Genomic DNA, 26,686 nt, shown 5'->3' with positions numbered 1-26,686 from the left:
CCCAGAAATAGACCCTCAACTCTATGGTCAACTAATCTTCGACAAAGCAGGAAGGAATGTCCAATGGAAAAAAGACAGCCTCTTCAACAAATGGTGCTGGGAAAATTGGACAGCCACATGCAGAAAAATGAAATTGGACTATTTCCTTACACCACACACGAAAACAGACTCAAAATGGATGAAGGACCTCAATGTGAGAAAGGAATCCATCAAAATCCTTGAGGAGAACACAGGCAACAACCTCTTTGACCTCAACCGCAGCAACTTCTTCCTAGGAACATCGCCAAAGGCAACAGAAGCAAGGGCAAAAATGAACTATTGGGATTTCATCAAGATCAAAAGCTTTTGCACAGCAAAGGAAACAGTGAACAAAACCAAAAGACAACTGACAGAATGGGAGAAGATATTTGCAATCGACATATCAGATAAAGGGCTAGTATCCAAAATCTATAAATAGCTTATCAAACTCAACACCCAGAGAACAAATAATCCAATCAAGAAATGGGCAGAGGACATGAACAGACATTTCTGCAAAGAAGACATACAGATGGCCAACAGACACATGAAAAAATGCTCCACATCACTCGGCATCAGGGAAATACAAATCAAAACCACAATGAGATACCACCTCACACCACTCAGAATGGCTAAAATTAACAAGTCAAGAAATGACAGATGCTGGCGAGGATGCGGAGAGAGGGGAACCCTCCTACACTGTTGGTGGGAATGCAAGCTGGTGCAACCACTCTGGAAAACAGTGTGGAGGTTCCTCAAAAAACTGAAAATAGAGCTACCCTACGACCCAGCAATTGCACTACTGGGTATATATCCTAAAGATACAAACGTGGTGCTCCGAAGGGGCACGTGCACCCGAATGTTTATAGCAGCAATGTCCACAATAGCCAAACTGTGGAAAGAGCCTAGATGTCCATCAACAGATGAATGGATAAAAAAGATGTGGTATATATACACAGTGGAATACTATGCAGCCATCAAAAGACATGAAATCTTGCCATTTGTGACGACATGGATGGAACTAGAGGGTATTATGCTTAGCGAAATAAGTCAATCGGAGAAAGACAACTATCATATGATCTCTTTGATATGAGTGAGTGGAGATGCAATGCAGGGGGGTTGGGGGGAGGTAGGAAAAGAAAAAATGAAAAGATGGGATTGGAAGGAGACAAAACATAAAAGACTCAATCTCAAAAAACAGATTGAAGGTTGCTGGTGGCAGGGGAGGGGATGGGAGAGGGTGGTAGGGAAATGGACATTGGGGAGGGTATGTGCTATGATGAGTGCTGTGAAATGTGTAAACCTGGCGATTCACAGACCTGTACCCCTGGGGATAAAAAATACATTATATGTTTATTTAAAAAAAAAAAAAGAAAGAAATTCTAAAAGGAACTACAACCCTAGTTGATTATAATCAATGTTAGAGTTTGTTTTCATTCAAAAGAACCAATTCTATTTGAGGCAAACTGAATGCAGCTTTCAAAATAAGAATGCAGATCAAAAATTTACTCTAACTGAAAATTAGAAACAGTACCTTGGAATGATACTATAGGGAAAACACCTTATCCAACAAAGTGGTCATTTAATCTATGAAAATAAGTTTAATAGTTAATTCCATTTCCCATAAAACATACAGGACTAGGTAGAAATACTTACACAGAAATTGTTTTTTCTTTTCCAGTGGTAATTCATGAAATACTTCCCAAAAAATTTTTATCGTTGGATGTTCTGCCCAATACTCCCCTTTGTATTCTGTATTCTAAAAACAACATAATCTTTTATTAATATTAAGTGATCCCAGTTTTGTCTTGAGTCTGACAAGTTTTCTGTGGTAGTCAATTTCCACAATGGCCCCTAATGATCTCTGCCTCCTATTGCTCACACCCTTCCTTATGTAGCCCCTCCCACAGCATATAGGCCTGACTCTGTAATCATTAGGATATAGCAGGTATGAGAAATACATGACTTCTGAGGCTAACTCATAACAAACTCTGTGGCTTCAACGTCTTTGATCATTCACTCTGGGGAGAACCTGGTGCCATTTCAAGAGGACATTCAAAGAACTGTATAGGGAGGTCATCTTGGTGAGACACTAGGCTTTTAGCCAACAGTCTTGTGAGTAAGCCATCTTGAAAGGTAATCTATCCTTAATGAAGTCTTCAGATGACTAAAGCACCAACCAGTAACTTGACTGCAATCTCATGAATCTCATGAGAGACCCCTAAGCTAAAAACATCCAGCTAAAGCTGTTCCTGAAATGCTTGCCCGCAGAAAAGTGGGAAAATAAATGTTCACTGTTTATTTTAAACTACTAAATTTTGGGATAATCTGCAGCAGTGGAGCTAGTGTACTTCTCTTTTTTAAAAAATGCCAGCACTAAGAAAAGGTGAGGAAAGAGGAAAGAGGGAGAGCAAATCTTACACTGTAAAGTGTTCTTTAAAATCTAGGTACAGTTGGCCTTAAATTTTAGTTCTCAGAAGAACCTTCCAGCATCAGGGCCTTTGGACACACTGTTCTCTGAGCCTAGACCTCTTAGCCACATCCTTCTCCTTCCTTTGTTTGTCAGGCTAATTTCTATTTATACTTTAAGACTCAGACTAAAGGTCACCAAATTCATTCACTGATTCATTCAACAGATACAGAGAGCGTTTTAGTCTAAATGTGGAGCCCTGGGTAAATTGCAGTCAACAAAGTCCTTCTCTACCTTGTAGAGACTACCATCTACTGAGATGCTTTCCCAGATTTGTGTAGCCTACGTTAAGTTCCTCTTGACATACTATTCAGTGAACACTCTTTCTTTGTATTCATCAGAGTTAAATTATTTAATGTCTACCTTCCTTATTACAGGGCAAAGACCATGTTTCAGTCTTATTTACTGATGTCCCCCCAATCTCCTGCACAGTACTCGCTATCCACAGGGGCTCAATAAGTATTTGCTAATGGGCTGCTTAAAATTTTGGGCTCTGTTTATAGCCATGATTATCTCAATGACTGATATCTTGAAACCTACAAAATACTTGCTATTTGTGAACAGTTTTGGAGAAAAACGGCTGAAATTCTAGCTATCAATTAAGTAATTAATGAATATGAATTATATAGTCTGTGAGCATGTTAGTGGGGAATGAAAGGAGGATGACTGAAGTTTTTTTTTTTTTTTCCAAAACCTCTAAATAGTTCTGGGGAAATGTGTACACAGTCCTGATGAAAGAAAGAGCATTTAAAAGTCCCAAATCATAATCACTGAAATTATAATGCATCACATACACAATGAAAGAAACCGAAGTATACTAAGTACACTAAAATATACTAAACTATTTCTCTCAATTATATCTTCAAGCGAGGTTTTAAGTACTTACTGAGTGCTCTTCTAGGCTCTGGGAATATAGCAGTGAACAGAGAGACAAAAATCCTGCCTTCATAATGCTTACATTGGCGGTGGGCGGGGGGGTAGGAAGAAGCAACAGACAGTGAAGACAATTAAGTAAAATTTATGTTAAGTCAAATTCTAAGAAAAAATAAAGCAGGGAAGGCAGACTGTGTGTGTGTGTACGCTCAAGTTTAGATGTTAGCCAGTAAAGGTCTCTCAGAAGGTATAAAGACATAAAAGGAAGTAAAAAGCAAGAACCCTTTCAGACTTATCAAGGTGAAAAGAGTTCCGGGCATAGGGAAATAGAAAGGTCCCAGGACTGGCTCAGCAAAGAAGCTGTTAAGGCTGAAGTAGTGTAAGTGAGAAAAAGAATGGTAAGAGAGGAGGCAAAAAGGACAAATTGTGTAGGATGTAAAGTGTGATGAGAGGCCACTGTATCATTTTTCATTTTAGGGTGACTGGAGTAGAATCCATTTCCACTAGGATCTCCTTAAGGTCAGTACAGCTTTCTTCTCTTGAGCAGATCAATTTGACCAAAAAAAGACATCTTCAATCTCCTTCCCGGAGGATTTAAGCTTGCCTATCAGATTTCCTCAGTTCTTCCTGGTTTCCCAGATTCTGTGGCTCTCCCTACAGTTGTCTTTTGCTGTGTGAGAGAAAGAACCTGAGTAGTCTAACAATCCCTTAAATTAGCTCTGAAGTAATTCTACTGCTTTTAGCCTAACCATTCATCTTGCCACCACGGTAACATGATGTACCAATTTCTGAGCCTTTTAGAAATTCTAGGGTGTGAAATGGGTTGCCTCTTAAAAACCCTGTCCCTCAGGAGGCTTAGAATTCAATTTTCTTTGCTCTAGTCACTCATCCATCCCTGCATTTTCTGTCTTCAAAAACTATTTTTTCTCTCTTGTTAATGGTATTTTTATATTTTTTTCTGTGTATTCCTATTTTTATTCCATTATTGTCATTCTAGTGAGATTCTGGAAAGGAGCAGAGAAAGAACATGTTTATTCTAGTATGTTTAACTAACTAGAAGTCCTAATTATTTTTTAATTTAAAAAATGTATTCCCTGAATTATTAAAGGGTAAAATTGGCCTTTTCTGGTGTGTGTATAGTTCTGTGAGTTTTAAGCACATGTATCAACTCGTGTACCTACCACCACAATCAGGACACGGAACACTTCATCGCCCCAAAGAACTCTTTAGTGCTACCCTCTCCCGTCACATACCCACTCCTGCCAGCCCACTTCACCATATTTTTGTCTCTTCAAAAATGTCATGTACATGGAATCATACAGTATATAATCCTTCTTCACACTGTGTAAGGACTCTGAGTCATCCCAAATGTCGCATATATCAGGAATGTATCCCTTTTTATTGCTCAGTATTCTACTGTATGGATATACCCTAGGCTGGTTTATCCATTCACCCACTGAAGGACATCTGGGGTTGTTTACAGTTTTTGACATGTTTGCAGATTTTTAAAAACACAATTAAAAAAAAAACTGTGGTAAAATACCTATAACGAAGTTCACCATCTTAACCCTTTTTAAGTGTACAGTTTGGTGGCATTAAGTACATTCACGCTGTTATGCAACCATCACCACCATCCATCTCCAGAACTCTTCATCTGGCTAAACTGAAACTCAATACCCATTAAACAATAATGCCCCATACCCCCTTGCTTATAGATTTTTGTATGAACATAACTTAATACCTTAGAGTATAACTGCTAGCTCATGTGGTAAGCGCATATTTAACTTTATAAGAAAATGCCAAACTGTTTCCAAAGTGGCCATACCATTTGTATTCCCAGAGCAATGTATGGAAGTTCCCAATGCTCTGTATCCTTTGTTAGACTTACTGTATTTTGTGATGTTAGCTAACTTAATAGGTGTTGTTATATATCAAACTTTTACAAATTATCTGAGAGAGTGAGTGAGAGAGAAAGAGAACAGGAGCAGGGGCAGAGGGTGAGGGAGTGGGAGAAGCAGTAGGGAGCCCAATGTGGGGATCAATCCCAGGACCCCAGGATTATGACCTCAAGCCAAAGGCGGGAAGCCTAACTGACTGAGTCACCCAGGTGCCCCATATCAAACTCATACTGCAAGAATTTATCAGGTGTTTTCTAGATTACAAATAAGAAAAAATTATTTTTGTGTGTGTGTTGAATTTTTTAAAATTCACATATAATGTATTATGTGCTTCAGGGGTACAGAACAAAGATGGAAAAACTTGTAAGTCAAACTTGCATACATCTTTCTCAAAGCTGATCTAGCCTAGCACTTTTTATTCGATGTTTATCTGAAGAAATATCTGAGAATTCTTTGTACAAAGAAGGAAAAGAAAAAAAGTTTAAAAATTCCTAATCTTCTTCTTAAAGATCCCTTTATTGGTTAAGGCACTAGTGATGAAGATCATGAATATTATTTACTCTTTGCTAAAAGATTTAACATTGAGAATAATCAGGAAAAAAAGAAAACAATCTTAAGCAATGTGAGTGCTTTTCATAATGGTTTTCCTATGACTGGGCAGAATGAAAACTCAGTTTAGCTGGACTTCCATCTGACCTCTGTCATAAATGACATTTTTCCATACAAAAACTATCACTACCACAAATACAAAAATGCTATCTAATTCATTTACAAGTAAAATTCATTAATTGTGGAGGAAGAAGGGTACAGTGTTTTCCTGTAAATAGGACAGTAATAGTGTAAAATGGAAAACAGTAAGTGAGAGGGCAATTTTTCCATCAATAAGTCATATTTTCCTTTTGCCTTTCCGTTAAAACAATTCATAGATTTGTTTTCCCCTACCTTTTCCAGTTCCTTCCAATCATAATTTGTATTTCCAATAACCATTGCTTGTAGTTCATTTGGCTGGAAGAGTTGAAGAACTTTTCCTCCACAGACCTTATGAAAGCCCGCATGAAAAGCATCAAACAAGGAAGCCACTGATTTATTGAATATGTAATCCACATAAGCATCAACAAACTCCTGCCTAGAAATGAAAAGGCACACATGGCAAAGAATATAAAAATCTTTTTTTATGGAGAATAGATACGTAGTCTCATTAAAAGTTTGAGTGCTCCTGTACAGTTATTACTTATGTTTAAACTGAGAAAGTATGACTAGGATTCTAAGTGGCCAAAGTCTTTGCAGAGAAGTTAATTATTCTTTCTATACAAAAATCCAGTATTATCTAGGATGCATGTAGACTTAATCTATCATTCATAGCCTAACGTAAATGAAGCTATTCTGAGGTAAAATGTTATTTCCTAGTGGGAAGAATGATGACACAAATGTCTACCAAAATAATTTTTTAAAAGATTTTATTTACTTATTTGACAGAGAGAGACACAGTGAGAGAGGGAACACATGCAAGGGGAGTGTGAGAGGGAGAAGCAGGCTTCCCACTGAGCAAGGAACCCAATGTGGGGCTTGATCCCAGGACTCTGGGATCATGACCTGAGCCAAAGGCAGTCGCTTAATGACTGAGCCACCCAGGCGCCCCCAAAATAATTTTTCAATACTCACAAACTGTTGAGATTTATATGCACCACTCCACATGTATCCCTAAAAAGATTCATCTGTTAAAAATATCAGGTGATAAAAAAATGAGAGCTTTGGGATTCAGACTATTAGCAAACAACAGTCTGCTTTTCCTCAGGGTTCAAGAATCTGAATACAAAATTTTGTTTTGTTTTTTTTTTTAAAGTAGGCTCTGTGTCTGACGTGGGGCTTAAACTCATGAGCCAGAGATTAAGAGTCACGTGCTCTACTTATTAGGCAAGCCAGGTGTCCCAATAAAATTTATTTTAAAAACTAAATACCAAAAGGGTTATTAAGCACTCTTTTAGGATAATCATTAAAAGATTACAAGTACAGTTTTCTTTTCAAAATTATGTGCATACACATACATGTACCCACACACACATAAACACTTCTGATGCTTTTTCCTGCAAGGAAACTATTAAAAAAAAAAAAAAGTCCTCTTTACCTAATAATTAGCACTATAGTTTATTCAATTTGTTCTGTTAGCCACAAATATTTTATGCAGCTATCTAGTCAAACAAATAATGAGAAGGGGTACCAGATGATTTCAATATTTTTTACTCCTGTCTTCCAAATTAAAAAGGATAATTCTACAAATGGGAATACTGGCAAATTCAGTTATCTTAGCAAATTATAAAATTATTATAAAATAATTCCAAAGTGAATTTATTTACTTTTTTTAACTTATTTGAGAGAGAGAGAATGAGAGAGAGAGAGCATGAGAAGGGGAGGGTTAAAGGGAGAAGCAGACTCCCTGCCAAGCAGGGAGCCCAATGCGGGACTGGATCCCGGGACTCCAGGATCATGATCTGAGCTGAAGGCAGTCCACCCAGGTGCCCCAAAGTGAATTTAAAAAGAGGAAAAAAAAGTTAAAGGAGGCCATTGTAATATAAAATTGGGAAGGCCTAAGGAAAAAATCAATAGCATATACTATTAGGCTCTGATGAAAAGCAGCAGGTAATTTTGTAATGCATAATTTTATAATTCATCTAATTGGAAAGCGAAATTTATCTGTACTAGTTAAGGGCCTTAAACACAAAAGGCTAAATTATTTTATGTGCTAACATTTTTATCTTCAACACTTTTATTATCTAAGTAGGAATGGTAATACAAAGATAAAATTCTTTAAATTGTTTCTAAACTAGATAAAAAAAACTAAACAAGATCTTTAAAAGCAGGAATAAACCTATCTAAATCACAAAGTTTTTCAAAACCATTTTTTTAAAAGTTAGAAAAACCTAAATTTTTTCACATTTTAAAAACAGCTTTATTTTTAATCAAAGTAAGACATATGCACAGTTTAAAATGTCAAACAGTAATACTCCTAACAGCCAACATTTACTGAGCACGTACATGTGCTAGACACTATTCTAAACATCTCAGAATTATTGCCTCATTTAATCCTCAAAATAGCCTCATGAAATAGGTACAATTTAACATCACGTTTTACAGAAAAGGGAGACTGAGGCATGGAGACATTCCTACAGTTACACAGCTTCGAAGTAGCAGAACCAAGATTATAACCATTTGGATAAAGTCCCTTGCAAAAGCCAATAAGCTAGCTCTGTCTAAGGAATTGTACCACAGTAGAGAATGAACCAATTTTGTCTTGCACCTTTAGAAATTTCAGATACTTGAAGGCAAATTCTTAACTTTTTGCTATTCCTTCTGATATTTACCTTCAAACTTCAACAACCTAATTTTATTGTTATTCCTTAATTTTCAATTTAAAATATAATCTAATGAACTGATTATCTACTGTTGGAAGGTGAAGATTTACCTTTTATTTACTTGGCCCATTCTCACTTTGTCTCCCCCAAAGCTCCCATTATAACAATTTCGGTTCACTATTCACTAAAGTTAATATTTTTATGATTATAAATATTATTCAGAATTAAGCTAGAGTATTTTAGGGTTACTGGCCTTTTCTTAAAAAGAACTTCTGCTTCTCTAATTTGCTACTTCATCTCTAACTTCAACAGAAATGTTAACCTCCTTTAGACTCATTCAACTCTAGGGAGGATCACATAAGGGAGCATCAGTTGTATTTTTCTTCTGGAGCCTTCCATCCTCTTGATTTCACCCACTTTGGTTGCTCTTCCTAAACCTACACATTGCTGTTCCTGCAGAAGGAATCCTCTTTGCCTCTCTTCTATATTGGATCCTATGTGGTTTGTTTTTTTTTTTTTTGATCATGTGTCTTTCTCTTTTTTGGTTTAATTCCTTGTTTGGTGGAACACATTCTCCTGTAACTTCCTATAAAAACTGCACTGGAAGTAGGTATCTGAGACTCTGGATGCAAGAAGATGTTTTAATATACACTGACATACTTGACAGATACAGAATTCAAAGTTAAAAAGTAATTTTTTCCCAGGATTTTGATCTCCTAGCTCCAGTGTCATTCTTTAGACATTTGATGTTATTCTGATTCTTAATTCTTTGTATATGGCATACTTTTTTTTTTCCTGGAAGGTTTTAGGATCCTTTTTTCCCCTGGGGATTTTGAAATTCTATTTTGCCTTGGTATGTCTTCCCCCCACTCTTTTGATGCTTTCAATTTTTTTTTTTTAAAGATTTTATTTATTTGACACAGAGAGAAGAATCACAAGCAGGCAGACAGGCAGGCAGAGAGAGAGGGGGAAGCAAGCTCCCTGCTGAGCAGAGGGCCCTATGCGGGGCTCAATCCCAGGACCCTGAAATCATGACCTGAGCTGAAGGCAGAGGCTTATTAACCCACTGAGCCACCCAGGCACCCCTTGATGCTTTCAATTTTAAGGCATGTCTTTTAAGGTACGTCATTCAATTCTGCAAGTTTTTTTATACCATTTCTTCAACAAATTTCTTCCAGTGATCTTTTTTTCCAATTTTTAATTGAATTTTTGATACTTAAAAGTGAATAATTTTTAATCCATATAGATAAGAATACTGATTTCAGTTTCTTTTGAAGTTTTGTTCTTCATCCTGCATTGTTTCTCTTTCCTTGGCATTCTTCTCAACTGTTTTGGTTTTTCCTTAAAGGGCTATCAATCTTTGGCTATCCATTCATATTTAAGAGTGAGGCAGTTTATCTAAAAAATCCTCCAATATACAGTGCCAAGGTGGGCTGTGTAAATCAATCTACTTGTTTTCAGTTCTTTCACCCACCCTGTGCCTAACTGTACTCAAATCCAAAGTCGTCTCCCTGCCCACCCACCAGCATATCCAAAGTCCCTTTAGTTCAATCTCTCCAGAAGATAAATTTTCAACCACCTGCCCAGACTGGAAAGGTGAAGTTGCCATGCTACTGTACTAATTAAAATGGGTTTTTGTTTTTTACAACAGCAATCCTTCTGTCTCCAGCATTCCCCTAAACTCATATACCTTCTAACATTTTTTATTCTCAATGCCCAAGACTTTGGCAACATAAACTGGCTGTCTTCTTGGCTCCTCCCAGTCCATCTTATGTTGCAGCTTTCTCTGGTTGGCTAAAGTTAGTTACCCTATTTTCTAGATTTCAAAATGAGTTTGTGGTTGTCCCCTCTCTCTTCTCTTTGTTTTGCCTGTTTATGATCTTTTTATCCCAAACTTTAGTAATGTCTTAAAGGGATTTCAGAAGCAAAAGGCAATTACTTCCTTACTAACCATTCAAAAAGTAAGTTTTTTCTGAGTAAAGACTTAAGGTTGTGACATGTTTCTATACACAGAAGAAAAATGCCTATGGAATCTTATTACTACCACTGATGCTGCTATAATGCACTTACCGATTTTGTTTGTTAACAGCTGTGTCTGCACCATTTAGAACCAGCTCTTTCACTTCTGTTGCACCAAAGTTTTCAACTGTGATCTATTAATTTAAATTTTTAAGAAAAGTCAATGTCAGACTCAAAACTTATTAGATTTTAATAACCTATTATTATATTCTACCTTTCTTTCATTAAATATAAGAATAAAGCTGAGGTAAAATTCTGCTACTACCATAAGCTTATTTGTGAATTCTGCATAAAGCCATAACTAGAATTTTCATCCTCTGTAGTAGTGTGAAGTCCTACTGTGACTAATTAATTACAAATTACCAAGTGTTTGGTTAGTTAACAACAGATAACTGAGTATTTATTATATGCAAAACTTTTTTTTAGAACAATCACTATATTAGAAAACACTATATGTTTTCTTTGTACACATGACAGAATCTAAGTGTCAAAATGTATGTAGCCCAGACCAGCTTTGCATTCTTCTCACATGACAACCACTACTATGTATGTATTCCTAATATCTACCTTGTTTGCATTCTTGATCACAGGTGATTTTTCTAGTATGCTATTAATTGGATTTATAAAGACAATTATTTTGAAACTTCTTATTTCCCTTACTAGTCTGCTAATTTTCCTATTAATATTACCATTCCCACCTTTGTATTTTTTCTTTCTAGTCCCTCTTTTTGGAATATTGCCCTTTTCTATTAGAACATTTTTTTTTTTTTAGTACCTGCTATCTAGAAAATACTGTGGTGGTAGTGGGATGGTAAGAGATGAACAAATCCCTGCTGTGGAGTTTATTATCTAGTTAAAGAGGAGAAATGTGTTATGTAAACAACTTCGCATAATAAAATAAATGCCATGATAGAGACATGAACAAAACGCTATCAGACCACAGAAGAAAGAACACTCACTTCTAGGTGGAGGAAGTATTAAAGACCTCAAGGAGGAAACGTCATCTGAAAAGAACCTAGAAAGTTGAGTCGGCTCTCAAGAGATTGAGATGGGAAAGGATTTCTGACTGAGCACAGAGACTGGATAGGATACATATGAGAGTAAATATCAAGTTCTGAAAATGTATGGCCCTAAAAAATAGGAGGATAAGGTAAGTGAGAGAATATGTGTGACGTGATAAAACTCAGCATGAACAGAGGGACAATGTAGGTTAGAAAGAAAGTCATATTTACAAATTTTTTTGAAGCCCATTATAGAGCTATTACTATGCAAGCAATGAAGAGCCACTAAAAATTTCTAAGAAATGGCAGTGGGAAGGAATGTTTAAATTACCATAGTTCTTGAATATACTAACCAATCACAAACTTGGTGACTGATAAATTAGAAATTATATTGTTTGGAACCCAATGTATCAGCCCACTGAAATAATCAATAAAGGTTTAAAGATAATTGATACTGCTATAAGTGAACCTGAGTTGAAGAATTAAACCACTGGAAAACCAACCATTCAACTGAAATGGGGAACTAAAAATTTCATAGTAAAAAGAAAAAGTCCAAGGAGGACCCTTTTCCTTGGGGAAAAAAACTCTTAAAATAAATTCATTTATTTCATCTTAAATCTACCAAATTTTCTTCCAACTGTACTATGTGCCAATTCTTAAAATGATGAAAAAATGGGTAAACTTTTTTGAGGGGGCACATAGTATTTTTGGTAAAATTGTGTGATAGCAGAATCCAGTATCTGGCAGATTTGACCTCAGTATCATAAAGAAGACTATTTGGGGGAGAAAACAAATACACTAAGTTTTTAAAATGAAAAGAAAAAGAAAACCAAAGGTTTTACTATTTTCCCAAGAGTTTAATTTTAATATTCAGATCATTTCACTCTGAAGTCCCTTCTCATAATCCTTGCTTATTTTTTCTTCTTTGTCAACTGTCTACTTCCGCCAGATCCTTGTTTGTCAATGGCTTTGCATTTGGATGGGTAAGTTATTCACCATCCCTTTCACTGAATTAACAAAATTCTGTATCTTTGATTTGCAATTTTATTTTCCAAATAACATTCCAACATATTTGCATTTTTACTGTGGTATGTCATTTCAAAAGTAAGACAAATGGTCAAGGACAAATACTAGTGTGAAGCAGAAACGGATGTCTGAGCAGGAATTAATCTTTAAAGTGGTAAGTTTATTACTGAATATTCTATGTATAATAACCTTTGCTTCTCTAAACACACTTATAATTGTAGACTCAAAAATGAATACTTGAATAAAGAGGTCCTCTTGTATTTGTAAAGGATCTTTAGCATAATGATAGAGCACTAGGCTCTGAAGTCACAGGTTTGGGTATAAATATTATTTCTGACATGTAATGATTGTTTTCAGTTTTCTTCATCTGTAAAGTAAGGATAGTAATACTAATCTCATAGGACTGTTATGAGGATTAAATAAAATAATGTACGTACTGTGACTAGCATATAGTTAATGCTCAATAAATGTTAGCTAAAATGGATTAAGAATTCCACCCACCAAAAAAAAAAAAAAAAAAAAAGACAACCCAAAACCTGTAAGGCACAGCTGTTAAATAAAAGGGATGATGAATAATCAGGCTATTCTGTCTTTCCATCTTACCGTAAAATTAAGACAAAATGTTTCTTCAACATCATCTTCTGGATAATCCAGTAACTGCTGCATGCTTCTGCAAAATAATACACATGTTTCTTTGAGGTAAAACATTATTGGGTATTTTGACTATTTTGGTTATGAATAAATACATATTTCTCATTCATTCTTGATAAAATCCTTTTATTAATCTGTACTTTTATATTTGTTCAGATGGTAGATATACAATGGCTACCAAATGAACAATTACGAAGGAAAAAGAATCACTCTAAGGTCTTTATCTATTCTTATCCATGTATCCACCCATTTTCAACATTTGTTCTTACTTATATACAATTTTTTTCCATTTTATGTAATAAATAAAAAGAAACTTTACATATTCCAGCTAGGAATGAAGGTAATCAAAAGTCCAAATAAATCATTTAACTACTCTCAGGAAACATTACCTTCCTAAGTTTATTATCTGATATTTGAAAAGCACTGTTAAATTACTAAAAATTAAGCAAATGGTTTTATATATACAAGTCTTTCAGTAGAAAATTCTGGATCTGGGTAACACAAAGAATTCTCCAATATCAGAAGGGCTTTTGCTTGTTTTAGAAATTGAAGAACAAAATACAATTGTTCCTAAAAGGAAAGCTTTCTGTACATTTCCCGTTCCCTATTAATACCCTTGTCATTTTTTGTAACTAACCTTCCAACATCAGGTACTAGTTCCTTCAAGTCATCCAAGGATGGCTTCTTTTTTAGCAGTTTCTTATACAAAGCCAAAGGAAAATGGAGGTCCACAATAGTAAAATTATAAATTGCTAATCCACAGATAACACCAATCAAATGGAACAAATCACTGTCTTCAAATGTCTAAAGATAACAGAAAAAAAAGGAAAGATGTGTTTTCTCCAAGTTTTAAAATAATAAATTCTTCTGATGACAAAAACACATATTTGTAGTAGAAAAATTTGAAGATCTGGGAATAAGTACTGAATAATAACAAAGGAAAAAGCTCATTCTCAATCACATCTCCATGGGATAGTATCACGATTAGCATTTCTGCACATTTCCATCCAATATATTTCCTTTTTAAAAAATATTTTATTTATTCATTTGAGAGGGAGAGAGAAAGAGCAGGAGCAAGGGGAGCAGCAGAGGCAGAGGGAGAAGCAGATTCTCTGCTGAGCAGGGAGCCCAACGTGGGGCTTGATCTCAGGACCTTGAAATTGCAACCTGAGCCAAAGGCAGACACTTAACCATCTGAGCCATCTAGGTGCTCCCCCACCCAATATATTTTCACAAAATAAAGATCCAGCTAAAACCAGACTACATGTATAACTTCACAAGTGGCCTTTTCCCCAGAAATATAAGCATTTCCACATCATTAAGCATTAAATTAATAAATGAAATGAATACTAGAACATTTAATCTGATTTAAATTATACACTTAAAATTTGGGAAACAAAAAGCATAAAGAAATTGTAATCACTTAGAAACAAGAATTTAAACAATATTTTTATGTATTTCCATCCATTGTTTAAGTTTAAAAAAATAGTTTAAAAATATAGTGAGGGGCACCTGGGTGGCTCAGTGGGTTAAGCCGCTGCCTTCAGCTCAGGTCATGATCCCAGGGTCCTGGGATCGAGCCCCACATCGGGCTTTCTGCTCAGCAGGGAGCCTGCTTCCTTCTCTCTCTGCCTGCCTCTCTGCCTACTTGTGATCTCTGTCTGTCAAATAAATAAATAAAATCTTAAAAAAAAATATAGTGAAATTTTCTCCTTTGTCTAATCACAAGTATTTTCTTATATCATTAAATATTCGTCTAGAACATGATTTCTACTTATGTACTTTTATTTTATTATTTTTTAAAGTAGGTGCCACAGCCATGGAGCCCAGAGTGGGGCTTGAACTCATGACCTGAGTGAGATCAAGAGTTGGACGCCCAACTGACTGAGTCACCCAGCAGCCTCCATAGAACATGACTTTTTTTTTTTAGAACATGATTTTTTAATGATTGCATATCGCTCCTACGAAAGTACCAAGGTCTGCTAAATCAGCTATTTTACTATAGTTGGATATTTTGATTTTTAAATCATTGAATCATTATTTACCCCAATCTTTATTCAGTGAGCATGATACTTAAGAGAAAAACATTTTTTAATCAGATTTGGAGCTCGACCTAGCTCATTCACTATCTAGCCTCAGTGTTTTCAAAGATAAAAACAGTATTTATATCTCATAAGGTTGTTGTGAGGATGAAATGGTATTAATGCATGCAAAATACTTTCAACTCAGTTCCCACAGCACATGGTAAAGGCATAATAAATGTTATTCCATAATATTCAAAGTAAGATGGTATCATTTCTGCATATACACACACATATTTTTAAGACTTTATTTTAGAGAGAGTGAGTGTGCACAAGGGAGTGGCATGTGTGAGCAGAGTGGGGGGAGGGGCAGAGGAAGAGGGAGAGAATCTCGAGTGGACTCAGTGCTGAGCACGGAGCCCCAAGTGGGGCTGGATCTCACAACCCTGAGATCATGACCTGAGCCATAACCGAGAGTCAGATGCTTAACCGACTAAGCCACCCAGGTGCCTCCTTCCGTACATATTTTTGTCCACAGTTTGGAATATTTGCTTAAGAGAAATTCTGCTTTGTAAGAAGATTTTAGAAGTCAAATGACAGTTAAGCATACCTCAAAACTTTTTGTTCACACCTATTCCAATTTACTCTGACATTTGTAGTCTAGGAAAATGTCTATCTTCCCACATTTTCATCTGTATACAAACAAACACGCATTTCTACTTGAATTAAAAAAATGAAAACTTGGGGCACCTGGGTGGCTCAGTCACTTAAGCACCCAATTCCTGATTTCAGTTCAGGTCAAGATCTTAGGGTTCTGATAGTGAGTCGCCCCTGCATCAGGCTCCACACTGGGTGGGGAGACTGCTTAAGATTCTTTCTCTCACTCTATCCTTCTCACTCAAACCCCTCCAAAAAGAAAAAAACTTGTTTTAGTATATATTTTTGTCTATTAGTGATACTGAAAATGAGGGATTTGTGTGTAATTGTGAAATGCCCCTTTGTATTCTTGGCCCATTTACCTTTCAGGGGCCAGTGTTATCTTTCTTTGGTGCAAAAAAGACGATTTTATTACAGCATGGATCCGTGGGCAGAAAGAGCTGCTGCCGCTAATATTTTCTTATATATATATTTATATTTGAATTCTTCATATACCAGGAGTTAATATTACCGTGTCATATTTGTTAAATATATTCCAGACTGCTATATGCTTTTTAATAATCTTGCTTTTGTTAGGCATAATTGTCACATTTTCCCCCAGTGATCAAATCTTTTTCCTCCTTGATGTCCTATACTGTGTTTAAGTTTAGAAAGTGCTTTTTAAATAGGGCAGGTTGAATAATGTGTTAGTTAATCTCTCTTCCTCCTGAAATCCCTATAAATGAGAATAAAGGAATAAAAATGATATATACCCACAAGAAAAAAAGAATAGGGGATGGTTTTAATATCATTAAAGAGATGTTAATATTTTAAAATATGAAACGTAAGACAGATGGCTGGTACCTGAGATTCAGTAAAGCAGAAGAAACTTAAACAGTAGATTGCTAAGAGAAAAGCCAATGAGAAGTTAATTTGTACTTCAGGCTGAAGAACTGGAAGTACCAAAGAAATACCTTTAAAGTCAAGTAGCTAAGCTAGCTCAGTTGGTAAAACATAAGACTCTGAAAGTCAGAGGTACTCAGGTAGGCTTAAAACTAGAACGAGTGGTAAAAAGTCCCTTGCTTTTCTGGAAAGGATGAGCCAAAGTGGCTCTGGATTCTCAAACAAGTGATACATTTAAAACAAAGGGATCAAAGGGTTCATGGGGATAAAGAGGTACAAACCTCTAGTTATAAGTCACAGGGATATAAACTGCAGCATACAGAATATAGTCAATGATGTTTTAATAACTTTGTATAGTGACAGATGATTAACTACACTTACCACACTGAGCACTCCATACTGTACACATGCTAAATCACTATGTTACATACCTGAAACTAAGGTCAACTATACTTCAATTAAAAACGTAATTTAAAAAATTAAAATGTAAAATACACACACACACACAAAGATGATCAAATGAAGGTATGTATAGTTAACAATGAGAATCCTAGCCTCCCTTTCCAGTGTTCAGAACACTTAACTGACTGAGCCACCCAGGTGCCCCTAAATCAACTCTTTTAAATATGCTCAAATAGCTAAAGGAGACCAGGGGGGCAGGGGGTGGGGGAAGAGAACAGAACAGTAATGTCTTATCAAATAGAGACTATAATAAAGAGATAGAAATTATGGAAAAGAAGCAAGCAAAAATTCTGGAGCTGAAAAGTACAATAACTGAAACAATTCACTGGAGGAGTATAAGAGATTTGAGCAGGCAGAAAAAAGAATCCACAAACTTGAAAATATGTCAGTTGAGATTATCTACTTCGTAGAACAACAGCAAGAAAAAGGAATGAAGAAATATGAAGAAAGCCTATGATACCTGTGGGATACCATCAAGCGTACCATTAAACAAGCAGCAAAGGGCCACAAGGAGAGGGGAAAAAGAGACAGAAAGAACCTTTGAAGAAATGGTTGAAAACTTTCTAATTCTGGTAAAAGACACACATCTAACACCCAAGCAGCTCAACAAACTCCAACTATGACAAACTTAAGATCCACATTAAGACACATTTAAATCTAATAGTTTAAAGTTAATTATGGCAAGTACTGAAAGCAGGAAAAGAGAAGCAACTCACCACACAGTAGGGCTCTTCAACGCGACTAAAAGCTGATTTCTTTTTTTTTTTTTTAATTTTTTTTTATTCATTTGAGAGAGAGAGATGACAAGTAGGCAGAGAGGCAGGCAGAGAGAGAGGGGGAAGCAGGCTCCCCGCTGAGCAGAGAGCCTGATGCGGGGCTTGATCCCAGGACCCTGAGATCATGACCTGGGCTGAAGGCAGAGGCTTAACACACTGAGCCACCCAGGCGCCCCAAGCTGATTTCTAATTAGAAACCATGCATGCCAAAAGGCAGTGGGATGACATATTTAAAGGGCTGAAAGAAAAAACTGCCAATCAAGAATTTTATATCCAGGAACTCTCATATTAAAAAAAACACAAACTGAGTTTGTTCCTACCAGACCTTCCTTACAAGAAATGCTAAAGTCCATGCTGAAAGGAAAGGATGCTACACAGTAACTCAAAGTCATACAAAGAAATAAAGAACTCTGCTAAAGGTAGCTATACAGGTAAATATAAAAGTTAAAATTACAGTATTTTTGATTTATAACTTTTTTTCTGTATACGGTTCAAAACTCAAATGTATAAAATAATTACAAATCTACATTAATAGGCACACAATGTATAAAGATGTAAAGTGTGACAATAACAAAGAGAAAGGAACAGAGCTATTCTAGGAACAGTTTCTGCACGCTACTAAAGTTGATATTAATTCAAACTAGACTGTTGTAAATTTAAGGTGTTAACTGTAACCCTCAGAGCAAGAACTAAGGAAATAACAGATCTCTCTCTTGCTCTTTCTCAAGTAAATAAAATTTTTAAAAAGATATTTTATTTATTTGACAGGCAGAGAGGCAGCAGAGAGATAGGGAAGCAGGCTCCCTGCTAAGCAGAGAGCCCAATGCAGGGCTCGATCCCAGGACCCTGAGACCATGACCTGAGCAGAAGGCAGAGGCTTTAACCAACTGAGCCACCCAGGCACCCCTCAAATAAATAAAATCTTTAAAAACAAACACACAAAAAAGCAAACAACTTGAAATGTAAATGAATTACATTCTGTAATCAAAAGGCAGAGACTGGCAGAAAGGATTTTTAAAAAACAAAGCCCTGTTCAATGATAGCTGGTCCCTAATTTACAATGTTTGACAAGATTTTTTGGTTTTACAGTGGTGCAAAAGTGATCTGTACCAGCAGAAATTGTACTTCAAATTTTAAATTTTGCTCTTCTCCTGGGCTAGCAATATGCAGTATGATAATCTTGTGATGTTGAGCAGGGACAGTAAGCCACAGCTCCCAGTCAGCCATGCAATCATGAGGGTAAACAGACAATACACTTAAAATCCTTGTGCTTATACAACCATTTTATTTTTTCACTTTCAGTGCAGTATTCAATAAATCAGGTGTGATATTCAGCACTTGGTTATAAAACAGGCTTAGTGTTAGATGAGTTTACCCAACTGTAGGCTAAATAAATGTTCTAAGCATTTTTTTAAAGATTTTATTTATTTGAGAGACAGAGAGAGCATGAGTAGAAGGAAAGGGGCAGAAGGAGAGGGAGAAGCAGACTCCCCACTGAGCAGGGAGCCCAACGCAGGGCTCAATCCCAAGACCCTGGGATCATGACCTGAGCCAAAGGCAGACACTTAAACCAACTGAGCCACCCAAGTGCCTCTGTACTGAGCATATTTAATGTAGGCTGGGCTAAGATATAATGTTCAACAGGTTAGGTGTATTCAATGCCATGCTGACCTATAAAATTTCCAACTTACAATGGGTTTACTGGAACATAACCCCATTTTAAGTCTAGGAAGATCTGCATATGCTGTCTATAAACCTCACTCTAAATCCAAAGACACTAGACTGAAAGTGAAAGTTTGAAGAAATGATATGCCTAGTAAATAATAACCAAAATAGAGCTGAGTGGCTATACTAATATGAGACAAAAACAGACTTTAAATCGAAAAGCGCCAATTTTTCAAGAATATGTAACATTTACAAACATTTACATACCTAACAATATAGCTTCAAAATATATGAAAGAAAAACTGACACAATTAAAGGAAAAATACAGTTCCAAAATAATAGGTGGAAGCTTCAATATCCCACTTTCAATAAAAGATATGACAATCTGACAGAAGATCAATAAGGAAATAGAGAACTTGAAAAATACTATAAAACAACCATACCTAATAGCTACAGAACATTCCATTCCACAACAGAATACATGCTTCTTAAGTGCATGTGGAACATCTTCCAGGAGAGAACATATGTTAGGTCAAAAACTAAGTCTCAATAAATTTAAAGAGACTAAAATCATAAAAAGTTTATTTTCAGACCCCAAGAATAAAACTAGAAATCAACAATAAGTTGACTGGCTCAGTGGCTCAGTGGGTTTAGCTTTTGCCGTTGGCTCAGGTCATGATCCCAGGATCCTGGGATCCAGCCCCATGTCCAGCTCCCCGTTCAAGTGGAGAGCCTGCTTCTCTCTCTCCTTCTGCTGTGCCCCCTGCCTGTGCTCTCTCACTTGCTTGCTCTATCAAATGAATAAATAAAATATTAAAAAAAAATAGAAACAGGGACGCCTGGGTGGCTCAGTCGGTTAAGCCGCTGCCTTTGGCTCAGGTCATGATCCCAGGATCCTGGGATCGAGTTCCGCATCGGGCTCCTTCCTCAGCAAGGAGCCTGCTTCTCTCTCTGCCTCTGCCTGCCACTCTGCCTGCTCGTGCTCTCCCTCTCTCTCTCTCTCTCTCTCTGACAAGTAAATAAATTAAAAAAAAAAAATAGAAACAACACAGAAATATGGAGACAGGGCACCTGGCTGGCTCATTTGGAGAAGTATGCAATTCTTGATCTCAGGGTTGTGGGTTTGACCCTCATGTAGGGTGCAGAGATTACTTAAAAATAAATGCTTTAAAAAAAAAAAAAAGGAGGGGCGCCTGGGTGGCTCAGTCGTTAAGGTCTGCCTTCGGCTCAGGTCATGATCCCACAGTCCTGGGATCAAGTCCTACATCAGGCTCCCTGCTCAGCAGGAAGCCTGCTTCTCCCTTTCCCACTCCCCTTGCTTGTGTTCCCTCTTTCACTGTCTCTCTCTGTTGAATAAAATCTTATTTATTTATTTGACAGACAGAGATCACAAGTAGGCAGAGAGGCAGGCAGAGAGAGAGACAGGAGGAACCAGGCTCCCTGCTGAGCAGAGAGCCCGATGCGGGGCTCGATCTCAGAACCCTGGGATCATGACCTGAGCCGAAGGCAGAGGCTTTAACCCACTGAGCCACCCAGGCGCCCCAGTTGAATAAAATCTTAAAAAAAAAAAAAAAAAAAGGAAATATGGAGAATTCAAAGATGTGAAAATCAACACATTCTTAAACAACCAATGGGTCAAAGAAGGTATCATAACAGAAAAACTTAAAAGACACAGTGAAATCAGTATTCAAAGGGAAATTTATCATTATAAACATATATATTGAAAAAAAAAGTACCTCAAATCAATAACCGAACTTTATATCCTAAGGAACTATAAAAAGAAGAGCAAACTAAACCCAAAGCTAATAGAGGGAGATCATTAATGAGGATTAAAGTGGAGATAAATAAAACAGAATAGAAAAACAATGAATACAGAGAAGCATAAAACCAAAGTTGATTCTTTTAAAGGATCAACAAAACTGACAAACCTTTAGCTAGAATGACCAAGAAAAAAGACTCACATTACTAAAATCAAAATTGAAATTGGGGACATTCCTATTGTCCTTACAGAAATAAAAAGGACTGTAAGAGAATACTATGAACAACCGTATGACAACAAAATAGGCATTCTAGATGAATTAGATGAATTCCTAAAAACATACAAACTACCACACTGACACCTGAAAATCTAAAACAAACAAAAAATCCCCAAGGAAAAAAACCTGTAACAAGAAACTGAATCACTTATCAAAAAACTTCCAGGGGCACATGGGTGGCTTCGTCAGTTAAACATCTGCCTTCAGCTTAGGTCATGATCTTGGGGTCCCTTCTGCCTATGCTCCCTCTCAAATAAATGAATAAAATCTTTTAAAAACGCCTCAAAATAAAAAACCTTCCAAAAGGGCACCTGTATAGCTCAGCTGATTAAAAAAGTCCAACTCTTGGTTTCAGCTCAGGTCATTATCCCAGTCATGGGATTGAGCCCCACGTGGGTCTCCATGCTCAGTGGGGAGTCTGTTTGGGATTCTCTCCTCTCCCTCCACCTCTCCCCCTGTGCACATGTTCTCTTTCTCTGTCTTTCAAGTAAATAAAATCTTACAAAACAAAACAAAACCCTTCCAACAAAGAAAAGTCTAGGACCAGATTCTACCCAAACATTTAAAGAATAAGTAACACCAATTTTTCCTCTTCCAACAAATGGAAGAGGGAACACAAGAAATGGAAGATGAGGGAACATTTTCTAACTCATCTGTGAGGTCAAACTACCATGACACCAAAGACAGACAAAGGCATCACAAACACCAAAAAGAAAACTATAACCGGTATCCTTAACAAATAAGGATGGAAAAATCATCAACAGAATACAAGTAAACTAAATGGATTATATACCATGACCAAGTGCACTTTATCTCCAGAATACAAGGTGGGTTAACATAAGAAAATGTACCAATGTAATACATCACAGTAGTGGAAATGAAGGAAGGAAACCACACGTTCATCTTGAAGCAGAAAAAGCATCTGATAAAATCCCACTCTCTTTCATGATAAATGATAAATAAGGAAGAGAATTTCCTTAACATGACCAAAGGAATTTATGAAAAATCCAGAGCTAATATCCAACTCAGATCAGGAACAAGAAAAGCATGTCTACTCTTACCACTTGTATTTGACAGTATACTGGAAGTTCTAGAATTAGGCAAGAAAAAGAAATAAAGGTATCTAAATTAGAGGGAAAGAAGTAAAATTAAATCTATTACATTTGTGGATGTCATTATCTCACAGAAAGAAAATCCCAAAGAATCCACAAAACCACCTATTAGAGCTGATAAATGAATTCAGCAAAGTTGTATGATATAAGATCAACATACAAAAAGCAGTTGTATTTCTATGCCTCAGTAATGAACAAACGAAAAATATAATTTATGAAAAGTTTAATTTATGACAGCATCAAAAAGAACAAAATGTTTATTCGAGAACAACTTCATCAAATCTTTAATGAACTTTTTTGAAGAAATGGACAAGCTAACCATAAAATTCATACAAAATTGCAAGGACCCCTAATTATCAAAACAATCTTGAATGAGAAGAACAAAGTGGAAGGACTCATACATTCTAATTTCAAAACCTACTACAAAGCTACAGTAAATAAAACAGTGTGGTACTAGCGTAAGGACAGACATTTTTATCACTTAAGAGTCCAGAAATAAATCCGTACCTCTGCAGTCAATTAATTTTCAACAGGGGTACTAAGACTATTCAATAAGGCAAGAATAGCCTCTTTAACAAACAATGGTGGGAAAACTAGTTATTCACAGCAAAGAATGAAGCTGAATTCTTACCTCACAGCATAGACAAAAATTAACTCAAAACAGATCGAAGACCTGTAACAGCTAAACTATATGACTCTTAGAAGAAAATTCAGGGGTTATAGTCAATGGTTTCTTAGTTATGACATCAAAAGCAAAACAAAAGGGAAAAAAACAGATAAATTAGACTTCAACAAAATTTAAAACTTTGTGTGTCAAAAGGTATTACCAAGAAAGTGAAAAGACAACCCATAAAATGGGAGAATATTTGCAAATCAGACATTTGCTAAGAATTTAGTATCCAGAATATATAAAGAACTCTTAAAACTGAACAGCAAAAAGACAATCTAATTTAAAAATCAGCAGGACTTAAAAAGACATTTTGCTAAAGAATATAACAAATGGCCAAACAAGCACATTACTAGCCATTAGGGAAATGCAATTCAACACCACAATGAGATGCCACTTCATATTCACTATACTATTAAGATATAAATAAATATATTTTTGAAATATATTGGAAGGGTGCCTAGGTGGCTCAGTGGGTTAAGCTGCTGCCTTCAGCTCAGGTCATGATCCCAGGGTCCTGGGATTGAGCCCCACATGGGGCTCTCTGCTCAGCAAGGAGCCTGCTTCCCCCCCCCACCCCCGCATCTCTCTCTGCCTGCATCTCTGCCTACTTGTGATCTCTGTCAAATAAATAAATAAAATCTTAAAAAAAAAAAAAAGGAAATATATTGGAAAACAGTTTGGTGATTTCTTAAAAAGTCAAACTGAATTATAACATGATCCAGCAATTCCACTCCTAGGTATACAACCAAACTAACTGCAAACAGTTTGCAAACAAAAACTTGTATATAGATGTTCATAGCAGCATTAGTCATAACATTTTACCAAAAGAGCTAAAACAATGGAAATATTTATCGATTAATAAAGGATAAACAAAATATAGTATATATCCATACAAATGAGTATTATTTAGCTACAAAATGGAATGAAGTAAGTGCTGATACATGGTACAGCATGGATGAACCTTGGAAACACGCTAAGTAAAAGCAGCTAGCCACAAAGGCCACATCTTATAGGACTCCATTTATAGCAAATATCAAGAACAGTCAAGTCCAGGGGCACCTGGGTGGCTCAGTGGGTTTGAGCCTCTGCCTTCGGCTCAGGTCATGATCCCCGGGTCCTGGGATTGAGCCCCACATTGGGCTCTCTGCTCAGTAGGGAGCCTGCTTCCCCCGCAACCCTACCTGCCTTGTGATCCATCCCCCCGCTCTGTCATATAAATAAATAAAATCTTAAAAAAAAAAAAAAAAAGAATAGACAAGTCCATAAGACAGATAGTAGAGTAGTGGTTGTCAGGGGCTGGAGGGAGACAGAAATGGAGAGTAACCACTTAATGTTTACAGGTTTCCTGCTGAGGTGATGAAATGTTCTGGAACTATCTGTGGTGATGGTTGCACAATAATGTGTGAATGTACTAAATGCCACTGAATTGTACATTAAAAAAACTCCTAAAATGGTCATTTTTTGTTATATGAGTTTTACCTCATTAAGAAATATTTGTAAGAACATATGGCCCTCTGCCTTCTCCCTCTCCTTATCAGTCAGGACTGAGCTTTCAGCTAATACAACTACTCTGAAGTAATGGCTCAGCAGGTCTGGAGCTGAGCTTTTAAGATTTTATTTATTTATTTGACAGACAGAGATCACAAGTAGGCAGAGAGGCAGGCAGAGAGAGAGGGGGAAGCAGGCTCTCTGTCAAGCAGAGAGCCCGATGCGGGGCTCGATCCCAGGACCCTGAGGTCATGACCTGAGCTGAAGGCAGAGGCTCAACCTCCTGAGCCACCAGGAGCCCTGGAGCTGAGCTTTTAGCCAGTATAGGAAGAAGACTATTACGTAGGGTAAACTGAGTAAATATCTTGAAGATGCTAGCTATGAACTTCTGTTTTAAGTCACATAAAATAGAAAAGGAGGCTAGAGTAAATTCAATGACGTCTGCACAGAGTTAGAAGTATCAAGGGGTGAGCGTGGGTGGCTCAGTCAGTTAAGCGTATGCCTTCAGCTCTGGTCATGATCTCAGGGTCCTGGGATAGAGCCCTGCATCAGGCTCCCTGCTCAGCAAGGGGTCGCTTCTCTAGCTCTCTCCCCCTCTGCTCCTCCCCCCACTCATGCACACTTTCTCTCAAATAATTAAAATCAAAAAAAAATTAGAGTTATCAGTATGCTCTTGCGTCTGGAAACCATATATATGTTGGACACCATGAGATGTGTATATGTGTGTATACATATTTACAGCTCCTAGTTCTTTCTGTCTGCTGAGAATCTGAAAGCAATGAATCCCTGGTAGTAGTGAGTACACTTAGCATCCAGAGCATGATTTCTAAATACCACTTCCACCCGAAGAAGTCAGGGCTTTTAAGGAGAAATGGCTAATACCAAGGCTGGGGTAAACACAAGAAGAGCCTGGAACATTTGTTGTACTAAATGTAAAGAATTAATTAAGGAAAAATAGGGACATGTCAAAAGTACACAAGAGAGGAACCAGTTCAACAGGACTTCCATTGGCCAAAACAAGATATAACTGAAAAGTGTGACAAAGATCCGTGATAAAGCTTGCTAAGACTGCTGCTCCCCTGGTTTCAAAACAATACCTCTCTGTAGAACTGAATAAAGGCCTACAGAACTCTTTGTGTTTCTACCAGGACAGGCCTCCATCTTATGTACCCTCTCAAGTTCTATCTGTCACATCATTAACAAACTACCCTAAGAGACCAAGCCAAGGAGACTGTAATTCAATCAGATTTTCCACCTACTGGGACAACTGGGTGGCTTAGTTGGTTAAGTGTCTGCCTTTGGCTCAGGACATGATCCCAGCATCCTGGGATTGAGCCCCATGTCAGGTTCCCTGCTCAGCGGGAAGTCGGCTTCTCCCTCTCCGTCTGCGCCGCGCCCCCAACCCCTGCTTGTGCTCTGTCTCTCTCTCTCTCTCTCAAATAAATAAATAAAATTTATAAAAACAAAACAAACTCTCCAACCTATAGAGCTCTCCCTAGACAAAGATGGGATAATATGAGCATCAATAAAGATAATAACTACAATGGACTAAAAACATCAAAAATATTAAATCCATGAATAAATATTATTTGAAAACAAAACTAGAAAACAAAT

The 26,686-nt window shown here is 36.8% G+C and overlaps 1 protein-coding gene across 2 annotated transcripts in view; it reads right to left on the bottom strand.

Moving 5' to 3' along the window:
• The window catches only part of HERC4 (HECT and RLD domain containing E3 ubiquitin protein ligase 4), a 130,251-nt gene that overhangs the window by 6,672 nt on the left and 96,893 nt on the right, over window positions 1-26,686 (bottom strand). For both annotated transcript variants that reach the window (XM_080823325.1, XM_080823324.1), the window contains 5 exons: window positions 13,941-14,107; window positions 13,256-13,322; window positions 10,677-10,759; window positions 6,199-6,382; window positions 1,672-1,774 (listed from right to left, as the gene is read on the bottom strand). In XM_080823325.1, the coding sequence (XP_080679451.1) occupies window positions 1,672-1,774; window positions 6,199-6,382; window positions 10,677-10,759; window positions 13,256-13,322; window positions 13,941-14,107 (604 nt within the window). The remainder of the gene's footprint in view (window positions 1-1,671; window positions 1,775-6,198; window positions 6,383-10,676; window positions 10,760-13,255; window positions 13,323-13,940; window positions 14,108-26,686) is intronic.

The sequence above is a fragment of the Martes martes genome (genome assembly GCF_963455335.1).
Source record: "Martes martes genome assembly, chromosome: 14".
Classification (NCBI taxonomy): domain Eukaryota; kingdom Metazoa; phylum Chordata; class Mammalia; order Carnivora; family Mustelidae; genus Martes; species Martes martes.
Note: the sequence above shows the minus strand (reverse complement) of the source record. Positions and strands in the feature narration are given on the sequence as shown.